This window comes from Emys orbicularis, chromosome 8 (assembly GCF_028017835.1).
Source record: "Emys orbicularis isolate rEmyOrb1 chromosome 8, rEmyOrb1.hap1, whole genome shotgun sequence".
Lineage (NCBI taxonomy): Eukaryota > Metazoa > Chordata > Testudines > Emydidae > Emys > Emys orbicularis.
This window is the reverse complement of record NC_088690.1, coordinates 59,785,805-59,805,394: the sequence shown is the minus strand read 5'-3', so window position 1 is coordinate 59,805,394 and position 19,590 is coordinate 59,785,805. Positions and strand designations below refer to the sequence as shown.

Below are 19,590 nucleotides of genomic sequence, written 5' to 3'. Positions count from 1 at the left end.
AGCACTGAATCAGTGTTGTCTGTGTTGCAAGCAATACTGCTTCTGTAAAATGTTGCATTTAAACTTCACAGAGATGACCTTGGGAGCCCAGCCTTCCTCTGTTATCGGCGGCAGAATGGCTGCGCAGAATTAGAAAGTGGCCACAAAGAACTAAGGAGGACTTTTTCTGTGAGGTTATGATGCACTCCGCTGCCGAGAAGCAGGAATTGAAGGAGTGGCGGGACAGCGAGAAGAGGGAATGAAAGGAGAACATGGCATACTAGAAAGAAGCCACGGAGCGGCTCTTAAAGGTTATGGAGCACCAAGCGGACACGCTCCAGGTGATACTAGCTCTTCAAACGGAGCAGCTCCATGCCCGCCCTCCCCTGCAGCTGCTGTCACAAAACTCTTTCCCAAGTACCTACCCTCCCTCCCCCCAACCGCCAACACACTGTTATCAACCTCCTGGCTCCACTCTCTACTCGCAGCATTCCACTCCTCCCTCCTCACAGTCCAGCAGTGTGGACTCCCACTACCCACTGCACTCAACACCCATCCCTCTGCAGTTTGGCCCTGCTGAAGTACAGCACCCGCTGCATTGTACTCCAAAGGAGAAGGTTGGGTATGATCCCTGGCCATACACAAATCTGTAGTCATCCCAGAACCCCTTCTTCTCTGAAGACTTTCCCTTCCTCCATCCCTCTCCCTGCTGATGTATTTTTGTCATTTGACTCTCTCCTCTGGTTGCTGTCTTTTAATAAAAGAATTGTTGGTTTGAAAGCAATCTTTATTCTATTAAGTGAAAGCAAAAAGAGCACTGCAAAGCAACATGCAATTATGTTAAACCCCCTTATTGCATCATGTGCACGAGTTACCTCCTAGCATTACAAGCCCTGCAATCCTGAGCAAATTATTAGTGGCTTTCAGCTTCAAATTGCTGCTTCAAGGCATCCCTGATCCTTATGGCCCCGCGCTGTGCCCCTCTAATAGCCCTGGTCTCTGGCTGTTCAAACTCCGCCTCCAGGCACTGAGCCTCTGCAGTCCAGCCCTGAGTGAAGCTTTCACCCTTCCTTTCACAAATATTATACAGCATGCGACTATAAGCATAGGAATATTGTCATCTGCCATGTCCAGCTTCCCATACAGGCATCGCCAGCGGGCTTTTAAATGGCCAAATGCACACTCCATGGTCATTCTGCTCGTACTCAGCCTGTTGTTGAACCACTCCTTGCTGCTGTCAAGTTGCCCCGTGTATGTTTTCATAAGCCACGGCATTAAGGGGTAGGCGGGGTTTCCCAGGATCTCAATGGGCATTTCGACTTCCCCTATGGTGATCTTCTGGTCCGGGAAGAAAGTCCCTGCTTGCAGCTTCTTGAACAGGCCAGTGTTCCGAAAGATGTGTGCATCATGCACCTTTCCGGACCAGCCTGCGTTCATGTCTGTGAAACGCCCACGGTGATCCTCAAGCACCTGGAGAACCATTGAGAAATACCCCTTGCGATTAATGTACTTGGTGGCTAAGTGGTCTGGTGCCAGAGTTGGAATGTGCGTGCCATCTATTGCCCCTCCGCAGTTAGGGAAGCCCATTTGTGCAAAGCCATCCACAATGTCACGCACGTTGCCCAGAGTCATGGCCTTTCAGAGCAGGATGCAATTAATGGCTCTTCACACTTCCATCAACATGACTCCAATGGTCAACTTTCCCATTCCGAACTGGTTCGTGACCGATCGGTAGTCTGGAGTAGCCAGCTTCCACAGTGCAATCACCATGCACTTCTCCAGCAATGGGGCAGCTCTCATTCTCATGTCCTTGCGCCGCAGGGCTGGGGTGAGCTCATCACACAGTCCCATCACACAGTCATGTGAAAGTTCTGCAGCCAATGCTTGTCATCCCAGATGTGCATCACGATGTGTTCCCACCACTCAGTACTTGTTTCCCACGCCCAAAAGTGGCGTTCCACTGTGGTCAGCACCTCCGTGAATGCCACAAGCAATCTCGTGTCTTAGCTACTTCACGTGGCAAGATCAATGTCGCACTTTGATCAACTTGCCTTTGCAGTTTAAGGAATAACTCCACTGCCACTCGTGAGGTGTTGGTCAGAGCGAGCAGCATACTGGTCAACAGTTTGGGATCCATTCCTGCAGACTGAAGAGGCAGGACGTGCAGTACACAAACAGTTGAAAGATGGTGCCAAATACGACAGAAGCACAGGGATTGCTGGGATACGAAGCATTGCATCACGGGGCATTGGGACAGGACCCAGGATGCCCTGCAATCCCCTCCGTCTTCCCACAACTCTTAGCAGCAGAAGAGGAAGATGTGCTCTCTGGGATAGCGGCCCAGAGTGCACTGCTCTGAATACCGCTGCAAGTGCCACAAGTGTGAACACACTATTGTGCAGGCAGCTGTCAACGTGAACACACAACAGCGGTTTTCCTGCTGAGTGGTGCTGTAACTGCTGGCGCTGTAACTTTGCCAGTGTAGACGTGCCCTTAATGATCAGATGTCATTCTGTGCCCTTAAAAAGATGTGGGTAATGCCTTTGATCCTTCTTGAGGCATTCCAAGAAGACTTCTTAAGTCTGGTACAAAGGCTGGCCTGGAATGCTTCGAAGAAGAATTTCTTCGAGTCTAAACCTGATTGTCAGATTGCAAAGTGCTGAGACTCCATGCTAGTACTACCCATGCAAGTCTGAGGTACGCATTTAAAAAGGTGGTACCATTTCATTCTTAATGCATGTAAAATGGTGCTTTTTCATAAACCCTGACTCTTCTCCTCTCCCTCACCTTTCTTGGTCTTGGAAGTCTTTCTTCTGCTCCCATCAGCTATTCCTTCAAACTGCTCCCTTGACAACATTCCCCAGCTGATCTTCTTTGCTCCTATCTTATCCTCCATGCATGCTTCTCATTCACCACTCTACTCATTTGGCATGTCTTCTTCAGACTTCAAATATACCAATGTCAAAAACAAACCAGCCTTGCCCTGTCTTCATCTCCCCTCCCTCCCCACCCTTTTCACCTTTGTTTTTCCATTTGCCTAGGATTCCTCTCTTTCCTTTCCCATCTGTTTAGGTGCCCTCACCAAGTCTTGAAACCTTCTCTGCCAAAGTTGTTAGAACTTTTTGAACACTAAATACAGTCTGTGTTAAAGTTAATGCAGCTTCCATGTGATATATTTTATGATTGTCAAAATATCAAGGATAGGGATGATTTAGATAGGGTGGAAAAAAATAATATAACAAGGAATAATGGGATAAATTTCAGGAAAAAATTTTTAGGCTGACAATGTCAGGAGGATTTCCTTACACTGCAAAATTTTTAGGCCGTTCACAAGTTTTCAAAGGGAAATGGTAGAAGGCTTATGGATTCTGACCTTAAAAAGTCTAGACTGAACAGAACACTAGAATACACACTTAGGAAATGACCCTGTGTTGTCACAGGAATGGTCTAGATGACCTACAGGAATAATAATTAGAGATGGGGGGAAAAACTATTTAAAGGAGGTCTGATCTAAAATCTTCGCAATATTGCCTTTGCAGTTGGATTATGTTGCCATGATACTGTCTACTTTTAGTAAAGGGAATAGCTTGAGAGTGCTGAAGTCATGTTACTTGCTTGGCAAAGGCAGAACTTTAAATATTTTAATGGGGACCACAGTGATTGGTTTTCTGTTTAGTTTCTGAGATTTTTGTTTGTCTTTATTCCTTTTGAAATTTGTACTTTGCATCTGAATAAATGGCTCGGTGTGGGATCAGTTGCTAAAATCATCTGAAACTAAATATTAGTTAGGCAATGCAAGAGTGGTGCTGCCCTACGATATTAATCTTCATAAATAGTTTACACTTTGAATTTTATTGTGGCAGGAAAAATTTATTCACTGATTATATAAGAAATGCCATATCATCAGACATGCAGTTATATGAATGTTGTGCAGCTCTTGTGTGGATTATAATCTTGAAATTAAAGGCTGTCTCTTCAACTGGCAAATAAATCCAAATATTCCTATAAAAACGTATTTTTCTGTTCTAAGATATTATTTTTAAAGTCAGAAAAAAGTATTGCTTTAGTTCTTACTTCTGCAGTTGTACTGGATACCTGTATAATTTAGAATTTACTCAATTAGCAGCTTTTTTTATCTTGTAAACTGGAAATTCTGTTTGAAGGCTCTGACTCTGTCCTTAATTCACCTTGTGTCTGGGTATTGCAATGCTTGTGGTATGGGAAATTAAATGTTGTATGTTTAAAAACAAACACAAAAATGCCTCAAAGCAAATTTATGGCTGAGCAATACACTGCTTAAAAAAAGGTTACTATAGAAACTGTAAGAATAGCTTATAGGTGAATGTTGCTTTTATGCTAATATAGAAAGACCATTACTGTAGTCCAGATGAATAAGCCTAGCAAATACGTTCTTGTAGATAGGCAGTATTTAAAATAAGGAAAATATAAGATGTTCAAAATATACTTGGTGGCTTGCACACTTTTGATGATTGTACTTACTTAGGCTCAGGGTGGACTCGATTTAATCATGGATTTCTGCATAAAAGTGTATTTTTGTTGGTTGTTATAAGCTTAATACATATTCTTCACAACTCAGATATAGGTTTCATTTTTAGAAGGTACACACTATACATTTTTAAACAGTGATTTATTTTGAAAACTTTTCAGACTAGTTTTACAGCTATATCAGAAAATGAATGATTGTTTGGTTATTTCATTTACCAAAGGTAATTGAAGCAGATATTTATGAAGTCATTGGGAGGTGAACTATCTCCAATTCAACAGGTTAATCATTGATGTTTGGAGGATTTTCTTGCCATACTGTATTAGGAGGAGAACATCACCAGACAGACATTTAAATTGTTTTATTTAACTGAAACAACAACGTTATGTATTCTGGATTTTTTTTCTTCAACAGCAAACATAATATTTTAACAAAACAAGTATATGAATTTTGGAATTTAGTTAAACATTCAAGTTTTTTTTTAAATCAGGTTTGTTTTTGTTAAAATTGTTTTTAACTAAAATAGTTAAATGAAATATATAGTTTAAAAAAAACCCCCAAAATTAAATTGACTATGTTAGCCAGGTCAACGTGAGAAACTTAAAATATTGGCTTCTGCAGCTAACTAACTCGTCTTCACCTTCATTTTACTGTTTGTTCATAATCTGGAAAACAAAAACAGGCTTTCCTGCTTTTTTGAGGTCCCAAACGATTTCTCAATTTGGAATGAAGTAGTCCAAAGGAAGAAAATATTCTTTCTACACTGGCAGAAGGAGCTACTGCTGTTAAAAGTTAAATTATCACTTCAACAGTCTCTGAATCCAAGTGCTTAAGTGACTTCCACCAGTTCACTGGCGTGACTTTCTTTAAAACATCAGCAAACATATATTTCTTGAATGGTTCTTATTCCCAAACTGGGTCTCTTTTACAGCCTGCTGCCCTGAAAGGTTTTCCTTTCTAGTGAGAGAATGGTATGGTAGATCTCAAATCAATGAAGGCTACACTTAGAAAGACCTCAAGATTTCTGGAATATGCTGCTCAAACAGTTTCCCTTTTGTTTCTACTGCCCGTCCCTCCCTTCACACCTTTATCTCCAGACTTCTTCTCCTTGTCCAGATCTATTCCGCCCCCTACAATCTTTTCTATTCATTTTTGAAACTTTGCACTTTTAGAGAGAGGTAAGGGATTGACTCTGTGTACACAAATTTGCAGAGGGACAATAGGGTTGAGGTCTGTTATTTCTCACCTCTCTTATTTCTTTATTTTTATTTATTTATTTTTGCTGTTAAGAAGCATGTTATCTCTTGTCAGGGTTCCCTCCCCACTCTGAACTCTGGGGTACAGATGTGGGGACCCACATGAAAGGCCCGCTAAGCTTATATTCCAGCCCTTATATAACCAGCTTAGGTTAAAAACTTCCCCAAGGCACAAATTCCTTTCCTTGTCCTTGGACAGTATTGCTGCCAGCACCAAGTGATTTGAACAAACATTTAGGGAGGGACCACTTGGAGCCCTGTCTTACCCCCCCCCCCCCCAAAATATCCCCCCAAGCCCCTTCACCCCCTTTCCTGGGGTGACTTGAGAATAATATGCCAACCAATAGGTTAACAAAGTGAGCAGAGACCAACCCCTTTGGTTTTTAGGACACTAAAAATCAATCAGGTTTTTAAAAGAAGAATTTTATTTTTTTTAAAAGTAAAAGAATCACACCCGCAAAAATCAGGATGGAAGGTACTTTTTACAGGGTAATAAAACTATTTAAAACACAGAGGATTCCCCTCTAGGCTTAGTTTTAAAGTTACAAAAAAAAACAAACAAAAAAAAAAAAAAACAGGAATAAACCTCCCTCTTAGCATAGGGAAAATTCACAAGCTAAAACAAAAGATACACCTCTACCCAGATATAATGCTGTCCTCGGGAGCCAAAAAATCTTACCGCGTTATAGGTGAAACCGCGTTATATCGAACTTGCTTTGATCCGCTGGAGTGCGCAGCCCCCCCCCCCCCGCAGCACTGCTTTACCGCGTTATATCCGAATTCGTGTTATATCGGGTCGCGTTATATCGGGGTAGAGGTGTAATCTAATGCATTTTCTTGCTATTACCGTATATACTTGTTCATAAACTAAATTTTTTAAGTAAAAAAGGGAAGCACCAGAGAAGGGGGTCGGCTTATGAACGGGTATAGAGAGGGAGAGGTGGGACACGGTCCCTCCCCCCAACAGAGGGAGCAAGGAGAGACAGCACAGCCAGAAGGGAAGAGGTGGGGCCAGAGTCTCTCCGCTTCTGGCCATGCTGCTCTCCCCCCAGCCTCCGAAGCAGCTGTAGCTCCGGGGCTGGCAGGCTGCAGCTGTGCCACTCGGCCCTGCCCCCCAGAGCAGGCTGTGGCCACGCCGCCGGAGCACACTGTGGCCATGCCACTCGGTCTGGCCCGCCATAGCAAGCTGCAGCCGCGCTGCCCAGCCTGCCGGAGCAGCTCCAGCCTGGTCAGAGACATCCTCCCCTGGCCCATCCCAGATAAGGTGGGACGGGGGAGAGTGTGGGGGTCCTGGGCAAGGGGTGGGGTCATGTAGGGGATGGTCACAGGGGTTACTCCCCTGACTCCCAGCTTCTCCCCCCCCCCCCCAAAATTCCCCCCCCCCAGTTGCTGTCCCGGCCCGTCAGGGTAAGCAGCTGGTGTGCCGTGACACTTTGTTTACTTAGGTTTACCTCCATGCCTGCGGACGCTCAAGATAAACAAACGATCTCGGCCCGCCAGCGGCTTATCCTGATGGCCCGGGAGCCAAAGTTTGCTGACCCCTGATTTATAGAGTCGGCTTATGAACAAGTTATAAAAAATTTCCATTTTTACTTATCCATCTTGGGGGGGAGTCGGCTTATAAACGAACCGGCTTATGATCAATTTCTGTAATTTTAGATGTATCATTATAGGATCTTTTTTGGAGCTGGTTTACCTACTTGGTCTCTTTCTTTGTCCCAAGAGGGAATCAACAAAGAGAGCACAAACAAAACCTTCCTCCCCTTTTCTCTCCCCTCCCCCCCCAGATTTGAAAGTATCTTCTTTCCCCATTGGTCCTTCTGGTCTGGTGCCAACTAGGTTAATTGAACTGATTAACCCCTTACAGGTAAGTGATTCTGTACCTCTGGCCAGGAGGGATTTTGTTACTGCATACATAAAGGTTGTTACCCTTCCCTTTATATTTGACATCTCTGGAGACACAAATCCACAGTTTGAGAACTGCAAAACTAAGCATCTCTGATGGTATCTTCTAGACTGAACACTTGCATAGATAGAAAGATTAACCTAAATAATCTATACAGAAGCCCCTGGAACTCCATAAAATTGGGTCCCTAATCCATGAACTATTGGAACTCATTTACAAAACTTTTCTTAATCATTACCTGAATATATTGTCACATACTATAGAATTAGACTTTATAATCCCTATTCCATGAGGCATCTAATGTTTTGTTCAGGACAAGTTAGGTGAGAAAAGGCCTTATCCACCATATTACTGCCTGGTGTGTCTGTCTCTGCAGTGGCTTTCCCTTTTAATTTGATTTTTCTTTTCCTTGAAGGAATACCCAGACGTTTTTCTCCCCTTCTCTTTTATTTTACCTCCCTTTGCTGAACGGTGATGGCATTGGTGAGTTAGACTGGTTTCTTTCCTTCTGCAGTCTCTCCAGATCCTAAGCTCACACAGCCTAGTGACAGTCATCCCAGAGAACTTCAAGTGACTACCTTATAAAAGCCAAAATCTTCCCTCAAAGTAAAGTAAAATAAAATAAACATAGCTGGGCTTGATTCTCTGCACCCATTCTCACAGAATTAATCAACAGGGTTGACTAATCAAAATGTTACAAGAAAAAGACAAAGAAGGCAGTATAGCCATCTTCAGTATGACACCTCAGATTCTACATCACTCAAGGAAGGAGATTTGTTAGAATCTGATTCTGAAGAATCAGATTCCCTCACAGAACAGTCTGTTTCCTCATGAATATTTTAAAACCACAGTAAGGAGACACTGATCTTAGTTGTACCTCCAGAATAAACCAAGCAGAAATCCAGTCTCTTTATAGGGGAAATATTTCCCCTCCAGCTCAAAAATTGAAACTTATTTCCCATCAGTGCAGTTGTTGAGGAAGTGATCAGTTCAGAATGAAAATAGCCATTGGCAGAAGTGCCTTAATAGACATCTCATGAAATATTATAAATTCCAGGATTAAAAAAACCTACCTACTGTTTGGTGCAGATACCAGGGATGTGGCTGTGACTGCTGAGGCAAAATAAATGGTCATGCCCATTGACAGATTCTTCCCCATTGACAAAGTGGACTGAAAATAGAATTCTCATTGTGTAGGAATAATTAAGCCACAGATGAATCTCTTCTGTCTGGCCATCTATTTTGCTTGAATATATCTAACACGGTTTAGAGGACTGCTCCCACTGAAAGACAGAGACAGCCTTTCTTAACATGAAATCGGTCACAGCATCCTTCAAGGAAAATGCCACTGTGGATTCAATCACAATGTCCACCTGGTCAAACGCATCCAGTGCAATTACTAGGACACCCATGAATCCTGTCCGGAGAGCAGACAAGCAAGCAAAACAACTTGTGGCTTCCATTTCTTTTTGCAGCTGAAAAGGTGAGAGAGACTAGGCAAAGTGTGTGGTGGAAATTCAGAAAAGGAAATCTTTCTGCTGTAGGGTGCCATAAAAGGGATTTCAGACAGTTCCATTTGTTTTCTACTATGATCACTCCAGGATCAACAGAAGAGGTCAGACACCAAACATTGGAAGATATGGAAACAGGAATTTCATGGGAGGAAAGTCCTGGCAGGAGCATGTGCAATCCTTAAGCGCAACAAATGCCCAGGCTCTCCACTTGGGAGAAGCAGCAGATCCCTGTCTGACTAGCAGATCTCTCTCTTTCTCTCCCTCTTTTCCCCCTCCCCCATGTGAAAGAACTCCATTGTAGACAGATGGGTTCTTATGATAGAAGAGCAAGGGTATTTCAGTCTGAAAAGTTCCCAAAAGATTGCTGCATTACAGACATTTAAAAAAAAAAATATCTTCAAAACAAACTGGGTTGTTCTTGGCAGTAGAACCACTACTTTCCATTGGGACTGTAGAACCAGTTCCCCAAAGGAGAAGTTATCCAACTTCTCTTTTACTGTACAGAAAAGGTCTGGAGTGATCAGGCCCTTATTGGACATCCTCAAGTACAGGGGATTCCAAATGGAGACTCTTTCACACTGAGTATTTATCAAAAGTGATTTTCTCATTCCAATTGGGTGCATGGATGTGTCTCAAGATTTGCCTTCTCTCACTCATGTTATCATTAGAGGCCCTATATTCTGACCATAAGTATTTCCTAAAGGTTCTAGTCACTCATTGCCAAACTTTGCTCTGGGAAATGTGAATGTAATGCATTCCTGGATCACTTCCTCATTTGGAATATGAATGAGAACCACAGAGATCGCTTTGAGAACACTGCAGGAACAAAGATTTTTCATCAATAATTAGAAAAGCATCCTACTTTCCACTCAATTCTACAGCTGGGAGAAATCGTTTATACTTCCAAAGGCATCATGTATCTCTTAGCAAACAGTCTGACAAATTAAAGTCTGTAATCTCAAAGATACACTTTGGAAATACTTGTGGTCTCTTGTTGGTACTATGTTAACAGTATACAGTGTATTGTATATCATATTGATATGAAATTAAAGAATGTGTGTTCCTATATTTGAAGCCCTAAATGGTTTAGGTCCTCACTATTTGAGAGACCTTCTGACTCTCTGATGTATCCACATCTGTTACAGTCATGTGAGGTGCTTCCTGGGATGGGAGGGGGTTACTGGGGCTGAGGAGGCCTTCTCAGTGTGATTGTGATTAAACACCTTATGAGTTGAATACAAAAGTTGTGTGTTAATTTTGTTGTACCAATAAAGTGGAAGCCAGCTGGAAGCATGGAGTAGTGCTTGGTTTTGATAAGTTATGGTACTATGTCTGTGGTGTTAAAATTGTGTAAATGTTTAAAGGGCTTGAGAGAAACAGTAATAAATTGAAACAAATGAAGCTACTTTGCTATTTGGCCATTTAATAATTGGCAGATTGTCAAATAATAATAATTGGACCAGATTGTCAAAATACAAGTATTCAGTATTCATGCAGACAAACTCTGTTGCATGCACTTAACCCCAGATTTGTGCATGTAGATAAAGGATTGAGCAGATGCAAAACTGTGCATACTGAAAATCTGACCCATACTGTGTAGGATTTTGCATTACTTTGTGAGGTAGATTTTTTGTGCTGTGTGTATGTTGTGTGATGTAGACGAGGCAAATGTATCATTGTTGTTGGTGCATGTACCTATACAATTTGGAAGTAAGAAATTTTAACTAGATCTGCTCCTTCAGAATTAATTGTAGATAAATAGCAATGGAGAGCTGCATTTTCCATATAAAATCCTGGTGGTAGTTGGGGTGGAGGTATTAGGGAAGGAATCATAATTTGATAGTTCTGAAAAAAAGATTTTCAGATACTAGAAATTAGAAATAATTTGTTAGAATTTAGAAGTAAATGAATTATTAGGGGCTCTATTTTTAGGTTTAAATGAGAAATGAGAAATCACCTGTTTTTCTCTCATGACTTGCTGCCATGTTACCTAGGTTGTTTGATGACATGACATTCTGGGCTAATTACAAGGGCAGTGGTTCACATTTTCAATGCTGGCAGTCAAGCAGTCTCTTAAATAAGACTGGGTATTGTGGATAAACTACTAACACAACAAAGGGGCCATTCTAGTTCCTGCCACTGCAACCACCGGAGGAGATGATGGCCCTCTCAGTTTTGTTTGTAAACTTTTTTTTTTTAAATTTAGTGTACAGTTTAATGAAACATACTGGATTATGTATATAAGATGCAACTGTCGATGCATATCAGTTAGATAAATTTTTTTTTTCAATAAACGTCTTGAAGAAATTACCTTAAACCAAACCTCTAAACATGTCATCTCTCTATGCTCTTCCAGGCCACATGTAAATCTAAAAATAGAACTTTCAGTCTGAAACCCACCAAATTGCTATTGTGTTATTTCATCCATTTCAAAACACAACACAACAAAACAAAATATCCCAAACCCTGAATTCAACCAAAATCAAACCCTAAAATCAGATTTTGAAAATTTAGGAATAGTATTTACTTAGTAAACAATGAGATTTTTTTCTATTTATGTCTTATTTGCATCCAACCCAATAGATGCAAACATACCAAAGCAGTCTGGAAAAAGTTTAACTCTACATATTTGTTACCTCAGTGCATTGTTGCATTTCATTGCCAAAATAAAGAAAATGAAGATTTGAGTACCTTGAAATGTATATAACCATGTCTGTCTTTGTTTTGTACCAAACATGCTGAATATGCTGATGGCACTCAATAAACTATAAATATTATAAACCAATTGTCATCCTCATATTCTAGGAATTGTCAAGTTGTGGGTGGAATAAGAAAGAGAAGTACAGTTCTGCTCCAAATGCAGTTGCCTTCACAAGAAGATTCAACCATGTGAGTTCTTATTATAATAATGGCAACATGATTGTATGTATCAGTGTTAAAAATCATCCAAGTGGAATGTTTAATCTATATATTTTTGTCATTCACTGCTAAATATTTGGGGATTGACATGCCTGTGATGTAAATGGCTTGCTTAGGTGCAACAGTGTGATTACTTTAGTCCTGTTTAGTATCAGAGGGGTAGCCGTGTTAGTCTGAATCTGTAAAAAGCAACAGAGGGTCCTGTGGCACCTTTAAGACTAACAGAAGTATTGGAGCATAAGCTTTCGTGGGTGAATGCCCACTTCATCAGATGCCGCGTCTGAAGGCGTCTGATGAAGTGGGCTTTCACCCACGAAAGCTTATGCTCCAATACTTCTGTTAGTCTTAAAGGTGCCACAGGACCCTCTGTTGCTTTTTAGTCGTGTTTGTTTCTATTAAGCTTTTTTGTTAAATAACAAATTTTGATGAATAAGAGAAGGAAAAGATATTAAGTAGGTTTTCCCCCAGATGTTTGCTGTACATTTCCTTTCATAAGGTGGTCTGGGTGAAGGGTTTAGTGTAAAAAGGGTTCCTGATGAAATAGAAACATTTTTCCCATTTATAAGAGTATTTAGTGTCTTTGATTTGTGTAGCAGTTCTTGTCCCAAAAAACGTGGTGTTGAATTCTGTCAGAATGGTTACATTTTTACTGTGCTTCTGAGAAGACTGTTGAAAATGTGGCTAGATGGCTATATATCGCTGTTAATCCCAAGTTATGAAAGGCAGTGGAAATCCGACCACTGAAAGCAGTTGGCTAAAGCTTGTTACAAATCGCAAACAGCCTGTCTGATTGTGCTAAACTGACTTGCCAGTGAGTCTCCTGTTTGACATAATTTATCAGCCAGAATGACCTGAAGAAAAGCTCTGTGTAGCTCAAAAACTTGTCTTTGGTTGGTCCAGTGAAACATATTACCTCACCCACCTTGTCTTAGCCAAAATGTCTTCATTTGCTCAAGCTTATGAAAGTCAGTTTGTCTTCTTTATTCAGTTTTTATTTTAAAATGCATCTTTTTATATAAGTCCCTGATACTGTGTTAAATACTTTAGTTGTCTCAACAATTACTTGAAATTAGGGCTATCAAGCGATTAAAAAAAAATCGTGATTAATCGTGTGATTAATCGCACTGTTGATAATAGAATACCATTTATTTAAATATTTTGGATATTTTCTACACCTTCAAATGTATTGCTTTCAATTATAACACAGAATACTACGTGTACAATGCTCACTTTATATTTATTTTTGATTACAAGTATTTTCATTGTAAAAAAACAAAAGAAATAGTATTTTTCAATTCACCTAATACAAGTACTGTAGCGTAACCTCTTTATCATGAAAGTTTAACTTACAAATGTAGAATTATGTACAAAAAAACCTGCATGCAAAAATAAAACGTAAAATTTTAGAGCCTGCAAGTCAACTCAGTCCTTCTTCTTGTTCAGCCAATCACTCAAACAAACAAGTTTGTTTACCTTTGCAGGAGACAATGCTGCCCTCTTGTTGTTTACAATATCACCTGAAAGTGAGAACAGGCGTTCGCGTGGCATCTGTTGTAGCCGGCGTCGCAAGATATTTACGTGCCAGATGCGCTAAAGATTCCTATGTCCCTTCATGCTTCAACCACCATTCCAGGGGACATGCATCCATGCTGATGACTGGTTCTGCTCAATAACAATCCAAAGCAGTGTGGACCGATGCATGTTTATTTTCATCATTGGAGTCAGATGCCGCCAGCAGAAGGTTGATTCTTCTTCGAGTGATTGCTCCTGTGTATTCCACAGTAGGTGTGCGTGCTCGCCACGTAAACCGGTGCCGGAAGTTTTTCCCTTAGCAGTACCCGTAGTGGGGGAGCACCGCGGCAACCCCTGGAGTAGCGCCTCTATAGCGCGCTATAAGGGGAGCTGTGCACTCCCCCCACCCTCAGTTCCTTCTTGCCGCCAGTGAATGTAGTCAGAACTTAGTGCTCCAGCTCTGCTGCAGCACTGCAAACCTTAGTAGTACAACTCTTCTTAGTAATCCGAATTTCTAGTTAGTGGCCTGGCTCGGGGCATGCCCCGTGCCCCAGGCTTCAAGTCGTGCGACTCCTGTCGCAGTTCTATGCCCAGAAGCGATCCACATACTCAGTGACTTTGCTGTCTGGGCGAGACTCACGTAAGTGAGCGTTGTAAAATCTGCCAGTCGTTCAAACCAAGAACGAAACGCGAACGAGATATCCGTCTCCGGGCCTTACTAATGAAGTCGGCATTGGCACCCGCACGCCATCCCAATCCGGCGCCGGGCGCGTCTTCAGTGTGCAGTGACGCCCCATCAGCTAGTCGGCACCGCTCCCCCGCTAAGAAGCAAGGGAAGACTCAGCGGCGCCAAGAAAAGGACCGGGGCAAGGCCGCACCTGAGTTGGGCAGCCCACGATCCCCCTCGGGACCCAGACCTCTGACTCGCGCTGAGTGGAGTAGTCCGGTCCCGTCAACGCGTGTCTCCCCGGCAGTGAGGGTACCATCGACGTCGGAGGCAGCGCAGGCGGCGCGTGATATTCTCACCCTTCCGGTGCCGAGTGTGCCGCCCGAGATGGGCCCTTGCTCCAGAGGGAAGCCGCCACTGGGAGCTCATCGACCCTCCCCAGTTCGGCATAGCCCCCGCTCCGAGGATGAGGTGCCTATCCATTCTGCGGGGCCATCTCGTAGCCCGCGCCAGACGCCCACGCCGTTGGCTGACTCGCCTGAGAGGGAGTCCCGAGGGGGAGTCCGGGAGGGGTCGCAGGCACCGAGGCAGGAGGCGTCGACGCTCCTCTTCCTACAGGAGTTATAGGAGCAGGTCTCCACGCCATCGGCACCGACGCTCAGACTCGAGTGATCGCTCCGACAGGCATCGTTCGCGAAGCGCCCCTCGGCCAGCACTGGCACCTAACCGTCATAGCCACGGTCACCGTGGTGACTCTGGAAGCAGTACCTCTGATGGGTACAGGTCTTCCTCGTCGAGATCTAAATCTCAAGGCCGGCACCGACGAGGCCGTGGACGTTCCCGTCGCTCGTGTGGCACCGTGTGCACGTCAGCAACGTTGTCCTTGGCACCCAGCCGCCCATCTCCGGGATGCGCCACCCCGCACTATCTAGCGACTCCGCTCAGTCCCCAAGTGGGGCATTGGCAAGGGGCACCCTGGCATGGACAATGGTGTCAGTGGGCACCTTGGCCCCAACCGCCGGTACCAGCACGACCCCGTTCGGTGGCCGGGGCATCGCAGGTGCATTCAATGTCCCCGCCTCGACACCGGGAGCAGATCCGGTCCCTTCACCGGCACCGGAGGAATCCATTGTGGTGCCACCACCCACCTTACAGGAAGACTTTAAGGCTCACCAGGAGCTCCTTAGGTGGGTCGCCTCCAGTCGCCAGCTCCAAGCTGAGGAGATGGAGGAGCCATCGGACACGTTGTTCCATGTCTTGTCGTCCTCGGCACCGGGCCGTGTGGCCCTACCTCTCCACCAAGGGGTGGCCAATATCTCCACGTCGCTTTGGCAAACCCCGGCGTCCTTGGCGCCTATTTCAAAAAAGGCGGAGAGGAAGTACTTTGTGCCAGCAAAGGGGCACGAATATTTGTACTGTCACCCGGTACCCAACTCTCTGGTGGTGGAATCGGTAAACCACCGAGAGAGGCATGGCCAACCTGCACCCACCCCCAAAGATAAAGACGCCAGAAGACTGGATACCTTCGGCAGGAAGGTTTATTCATCCGCGAGCTTCCAGCTCAGGGTGGCTAATCATCAAGCCCTCCTGAGCCTCTATGATTTTAACCTGTGGGGGTCCCTGCCAAAGTTCGAACCTCTTCTTCAGGAAAAGGATAAGAAGGAGTTCAGAGCTTTTGTCGACAAAGGCACGGTGGCGGCGAAAGCGGCCCTCCAAGCAGCTTCGGACGTGGCAGATACAGCAGCCCGTTCGATGGCCTCTGCTGTTGCCATGCGCAGGGCGTCATGGCTCTCGCTGTCAGGGCTGTCCGCGGAGTCCCAGTCCCTCATGCAGGACTTGCCTTTCAACAGGAAAGCCCTGTTTGCGGATCAGACAGACACCCATCTACACGGGATGAAGGACTCCTGCACCACCCTGCAAACTCTGGGCCAATATGTCTCACCGGCTAAGGACAAACCCAGGCCACCGAACGGGGTCGTGCTGGCACATACACTTCCTAGGAGCGCAGCTGGACTTGGTGGTGGCCACGGCCTCTCTTCTCAGGGACAGGTTTGAGACGCTCAAAAGTCTCATAGCCTCAGTCATGTCCTTCCCCGTGACAACGGCAAGGGTGTGCCTTCAACTCCTGGGCCACATGGCAGCCCGCACCTCCATGGTGCCACATGCCAGGCTCAGAATGAGGCCCCTCCAACTCTGGCTGGCCTCCCAATATTCCCTGGACCGTACCAGGCCGTTCAGGAAATCCTCGCAGCTGTTCGTTGCATCGGCTGAGCGTATGAGAAGGCAACCAGTCTCCACCCAGCGCCTTTCCTGCTGGATCACCTCGTGCATACGCACGTGTTACGACTTGGCAGGGGTTCCCCCGCCACCTATCGTAAAGGCGCATTCTACGAGAGCGCAGGCCTCGTCAGCCGCCTATGTAGCCCATGTCTCTATCCAGGATATATGTAGGGCTGCCACGTGGTCCTCTGTCCGCACCTTTTCCTTGCACTATGCGATCGTCTCCCAAGCACGGGATGACGCCGGGTTTGGTAGGGTGGTACTCTGTCCTGATAACCTTTAAACTCCTACCCGCCTCCATCAGGGATAGCTTGGAGTCACCTCTAGTGGAATACACATGAGCAATCGCTCGAAGAAGAAAGGACAGTTACCTGTTCCGTAACTGGCATTCTTCGAGATGTGTTGCTCAGGTGTATTCCACGTCCCGCCCTCCTTCCCCTCTGTCGGAGTTGTCTGGCAAGAAGGAACTGAGGGTGGGGGGAGTGCGCAGCTCCCCTTATAGCGCGATATAGAGGCGCTACTCCAGGGGTTGCAGCGGTGCTCCCCCACTACGGGTACTGCTAAGGGAAAAACTTCCGGCACCGGTTCACGTGGCGAGCACGCACATCTACTGTGGAATAGACAGGAGCAACACATCTCGAAGAGCGCCAGTTACAGAACAGGTAACTGTCCTTTTTCTTTTTTGGTGGTTTGGGTTCTGTAGTTTCCGAATTAGAGTGTTGCTCTTTTAAGACGTCTGAAAACCTGCTTCACACCTTGTGCCTCTCAGATTTTGGAAGGCACTTCAGATGCTTAAACCTTGGGTCGAGTGCTGTTGCTATCTTTAGAAATCTCACATTGGTACCTTCTTTGCATTTTGTGAAATCTAAAGTGAAAGTGTTCTTAAAATGAACAACATGTGCTGGGTCGTCATCCGAGACTGCTATAACATGAAATATGTGGTAGAATGTGGGTAAAACAGAGCAGGGGACATATAATTCTCCCCCAAGGAGAGGATTGCCAATCACATATTTAATTAATGCATTATTTTTTTTAATGAGCGTCATCAGCATGGAAACATGTCCTCTAGAATGGTGGCCGAAGCATGAAGGAGCATATGAATGTTTAGCATATCTGGCACGTAAATACCTTGCAATGCCAGCTACAAAAGGGCCATGCAAATACCTGTTCTCACTTTCTGGTGATATTGTAACTAAGAAGCAGGCAGCATTATCTCCTGTAAATGTAAACAAACTTGTTTGTCTTCGCAATTAGCTGAACAAGAAGTAGGCCTGACTGTTGTGAAGTTTTACATTGTTTTGTTTTTGAGAGCAGTTATGTAACAACAACAAAAAATCTACATTTGTAAATTGCACTTTCACGATAGAGATTGGACTACAGTACATGTATGAGGTGAATTGAAAAATTCTATTTCTTTAGTTTATCATTTTTACAGTGCAAATAAAAAATAATATACACTTTGATTTCAATTACAACACACAATAGAATCATAGAATATCAGGGTTGGAAGGTACCTCAGGAGGTTATCTAGTCCAACCCCCTGCTCAAAGCAGGACCAATCCCCAGACAGATTTTTGCCCCAGATCCCTAAATGGCTCCCTCAAGAATTGAACTCATAACCCTGGTTTTAGCAGGCCAATGCTCAAACCTCTGAGCTAAACAGTCAAAAATATTTAATAAATTTCAATTGGTATTCTATTGTTTAACAGTGCGATTAAAACTGCGATTAATCCTGATTAATTTTTTTGAGTTAATCGTGTGAGTTAACTGCGATTAATCGACAGCCCTACTTGAAATAGCTATATCTCTGGGCCCCTTGGAACTCTATTATACTCCAGGTTGTAACATTTTTTTATAATGCCATATTTTTGTATATCAGATGCAGTAATTCTCCCCTCTGTTGGAGTCTCTCAGGGCTCCTTTCTTGAATTGACTCTAGTTCATTAAATTCACTTCCCTCTTCAATGTGGAGAGAAATATGCAACAGCTTTTCCCCCCCCAGTTATGAATTCCACAAACTGGGTTTTAGACAAAACAAAAACAAGTTTATTAATTACAAAAGTTAAATTTTAAGTGATTATAAGGGATAGCAAACAGATCAAAGCAGATTGCCCACTAATAAAACAAAACGCAATCTAAGATTAATATACTAAAGAAATTGGTTACAAGTAGCAAATTCTCACACTAAATGATGATGTTTTAGGCAGATTACAGAGACTTGCTTTCAGCTTAAAACTCCAGATATTCCTTTCAGAGGCCAAACAACCTCTAGCCTGGGCTCAGCCCTTCTCCCTCCAACCCCCCTCAACTCAGTCTCTGTTTCTCAGGTGTTTCCAGCAGCCTTCTTTCTCAGGTGGGAACAAACCACAATAATGTCACTCCCCTGCCTTAAATAGTGTTTGCATATGGTGAGAATCCTTTGTGTCCAAGTTTGATCCCCACCCCCGGTCAGTGGAAAAACACGGGTATTCTAAGATGGATTCCAATACCAGATGTCTTGGTGACATGCCTCTGTAGGGCCATAGCAGCCATGATTCAGAGGCTGTTCTCAGCGTCCCCAGGAAGACTTCCCAAGAAGGTGAGATTAGCATCTTCAAAGACCTATTGCTCTCTCTAATGGCTCTTCCTCACAGTGAGCCATCTAGACTGATTGCATTCTGTCTGGTGGGTGTTCCCCCGGTGTAAACACACTTGTAATATTACTAACTTCAGATACAGAAATGATACATGCATACAAATAGGATAATCAGTGGTCTCCAAACTTTTTTGATCGCGCACCCCTATCAGTAAAAAATAGGATAATCATATTCAGTAAATCATAACCTTTCCATACAAATATGCATACAAATAGGATAATCATATTCAGTAAATCATAACCTTTCCAATGATCTCACATGCCTTATCTTGCAGAAAATACATCATAATCATGCCATATTTATATCATAACAATATCTCTGTGAAGAATATAGGGGCGTGCACAGGCAGTTCTATGTCAACTTAACTTTTGTCAACCAAACTTTGCAGTGTAAACATAGTATAAAGTTATCCGATGA

The 19,590-nt window shown here is 43.8% G+C and overlaps 1 protein-coding gene across 1 annotated transcript in view; it reads left to right on the top strand.

Annotated features, from left to right (window-relative positions):
* The window catches only part of RALGPS2 (Ral GEF with PH domain and SH3 binding motif 2), a 260,231-nt gene that overhangs the window by 42,726 nt on the left and 197,915 nt on the right, over window positions 1-19,590 (top strand). The window contains exon 5 of the mRNA XM_065408804.1: window positions 11,965-12,048. Within this exon, the coding sequence (XP_065264876.1) occupies window positions 11,965-12,048 (84 nt within the window). The remainder of the gene's footprint in view (window positions 1-11,964; window positions 12,049-19,590) is intronic.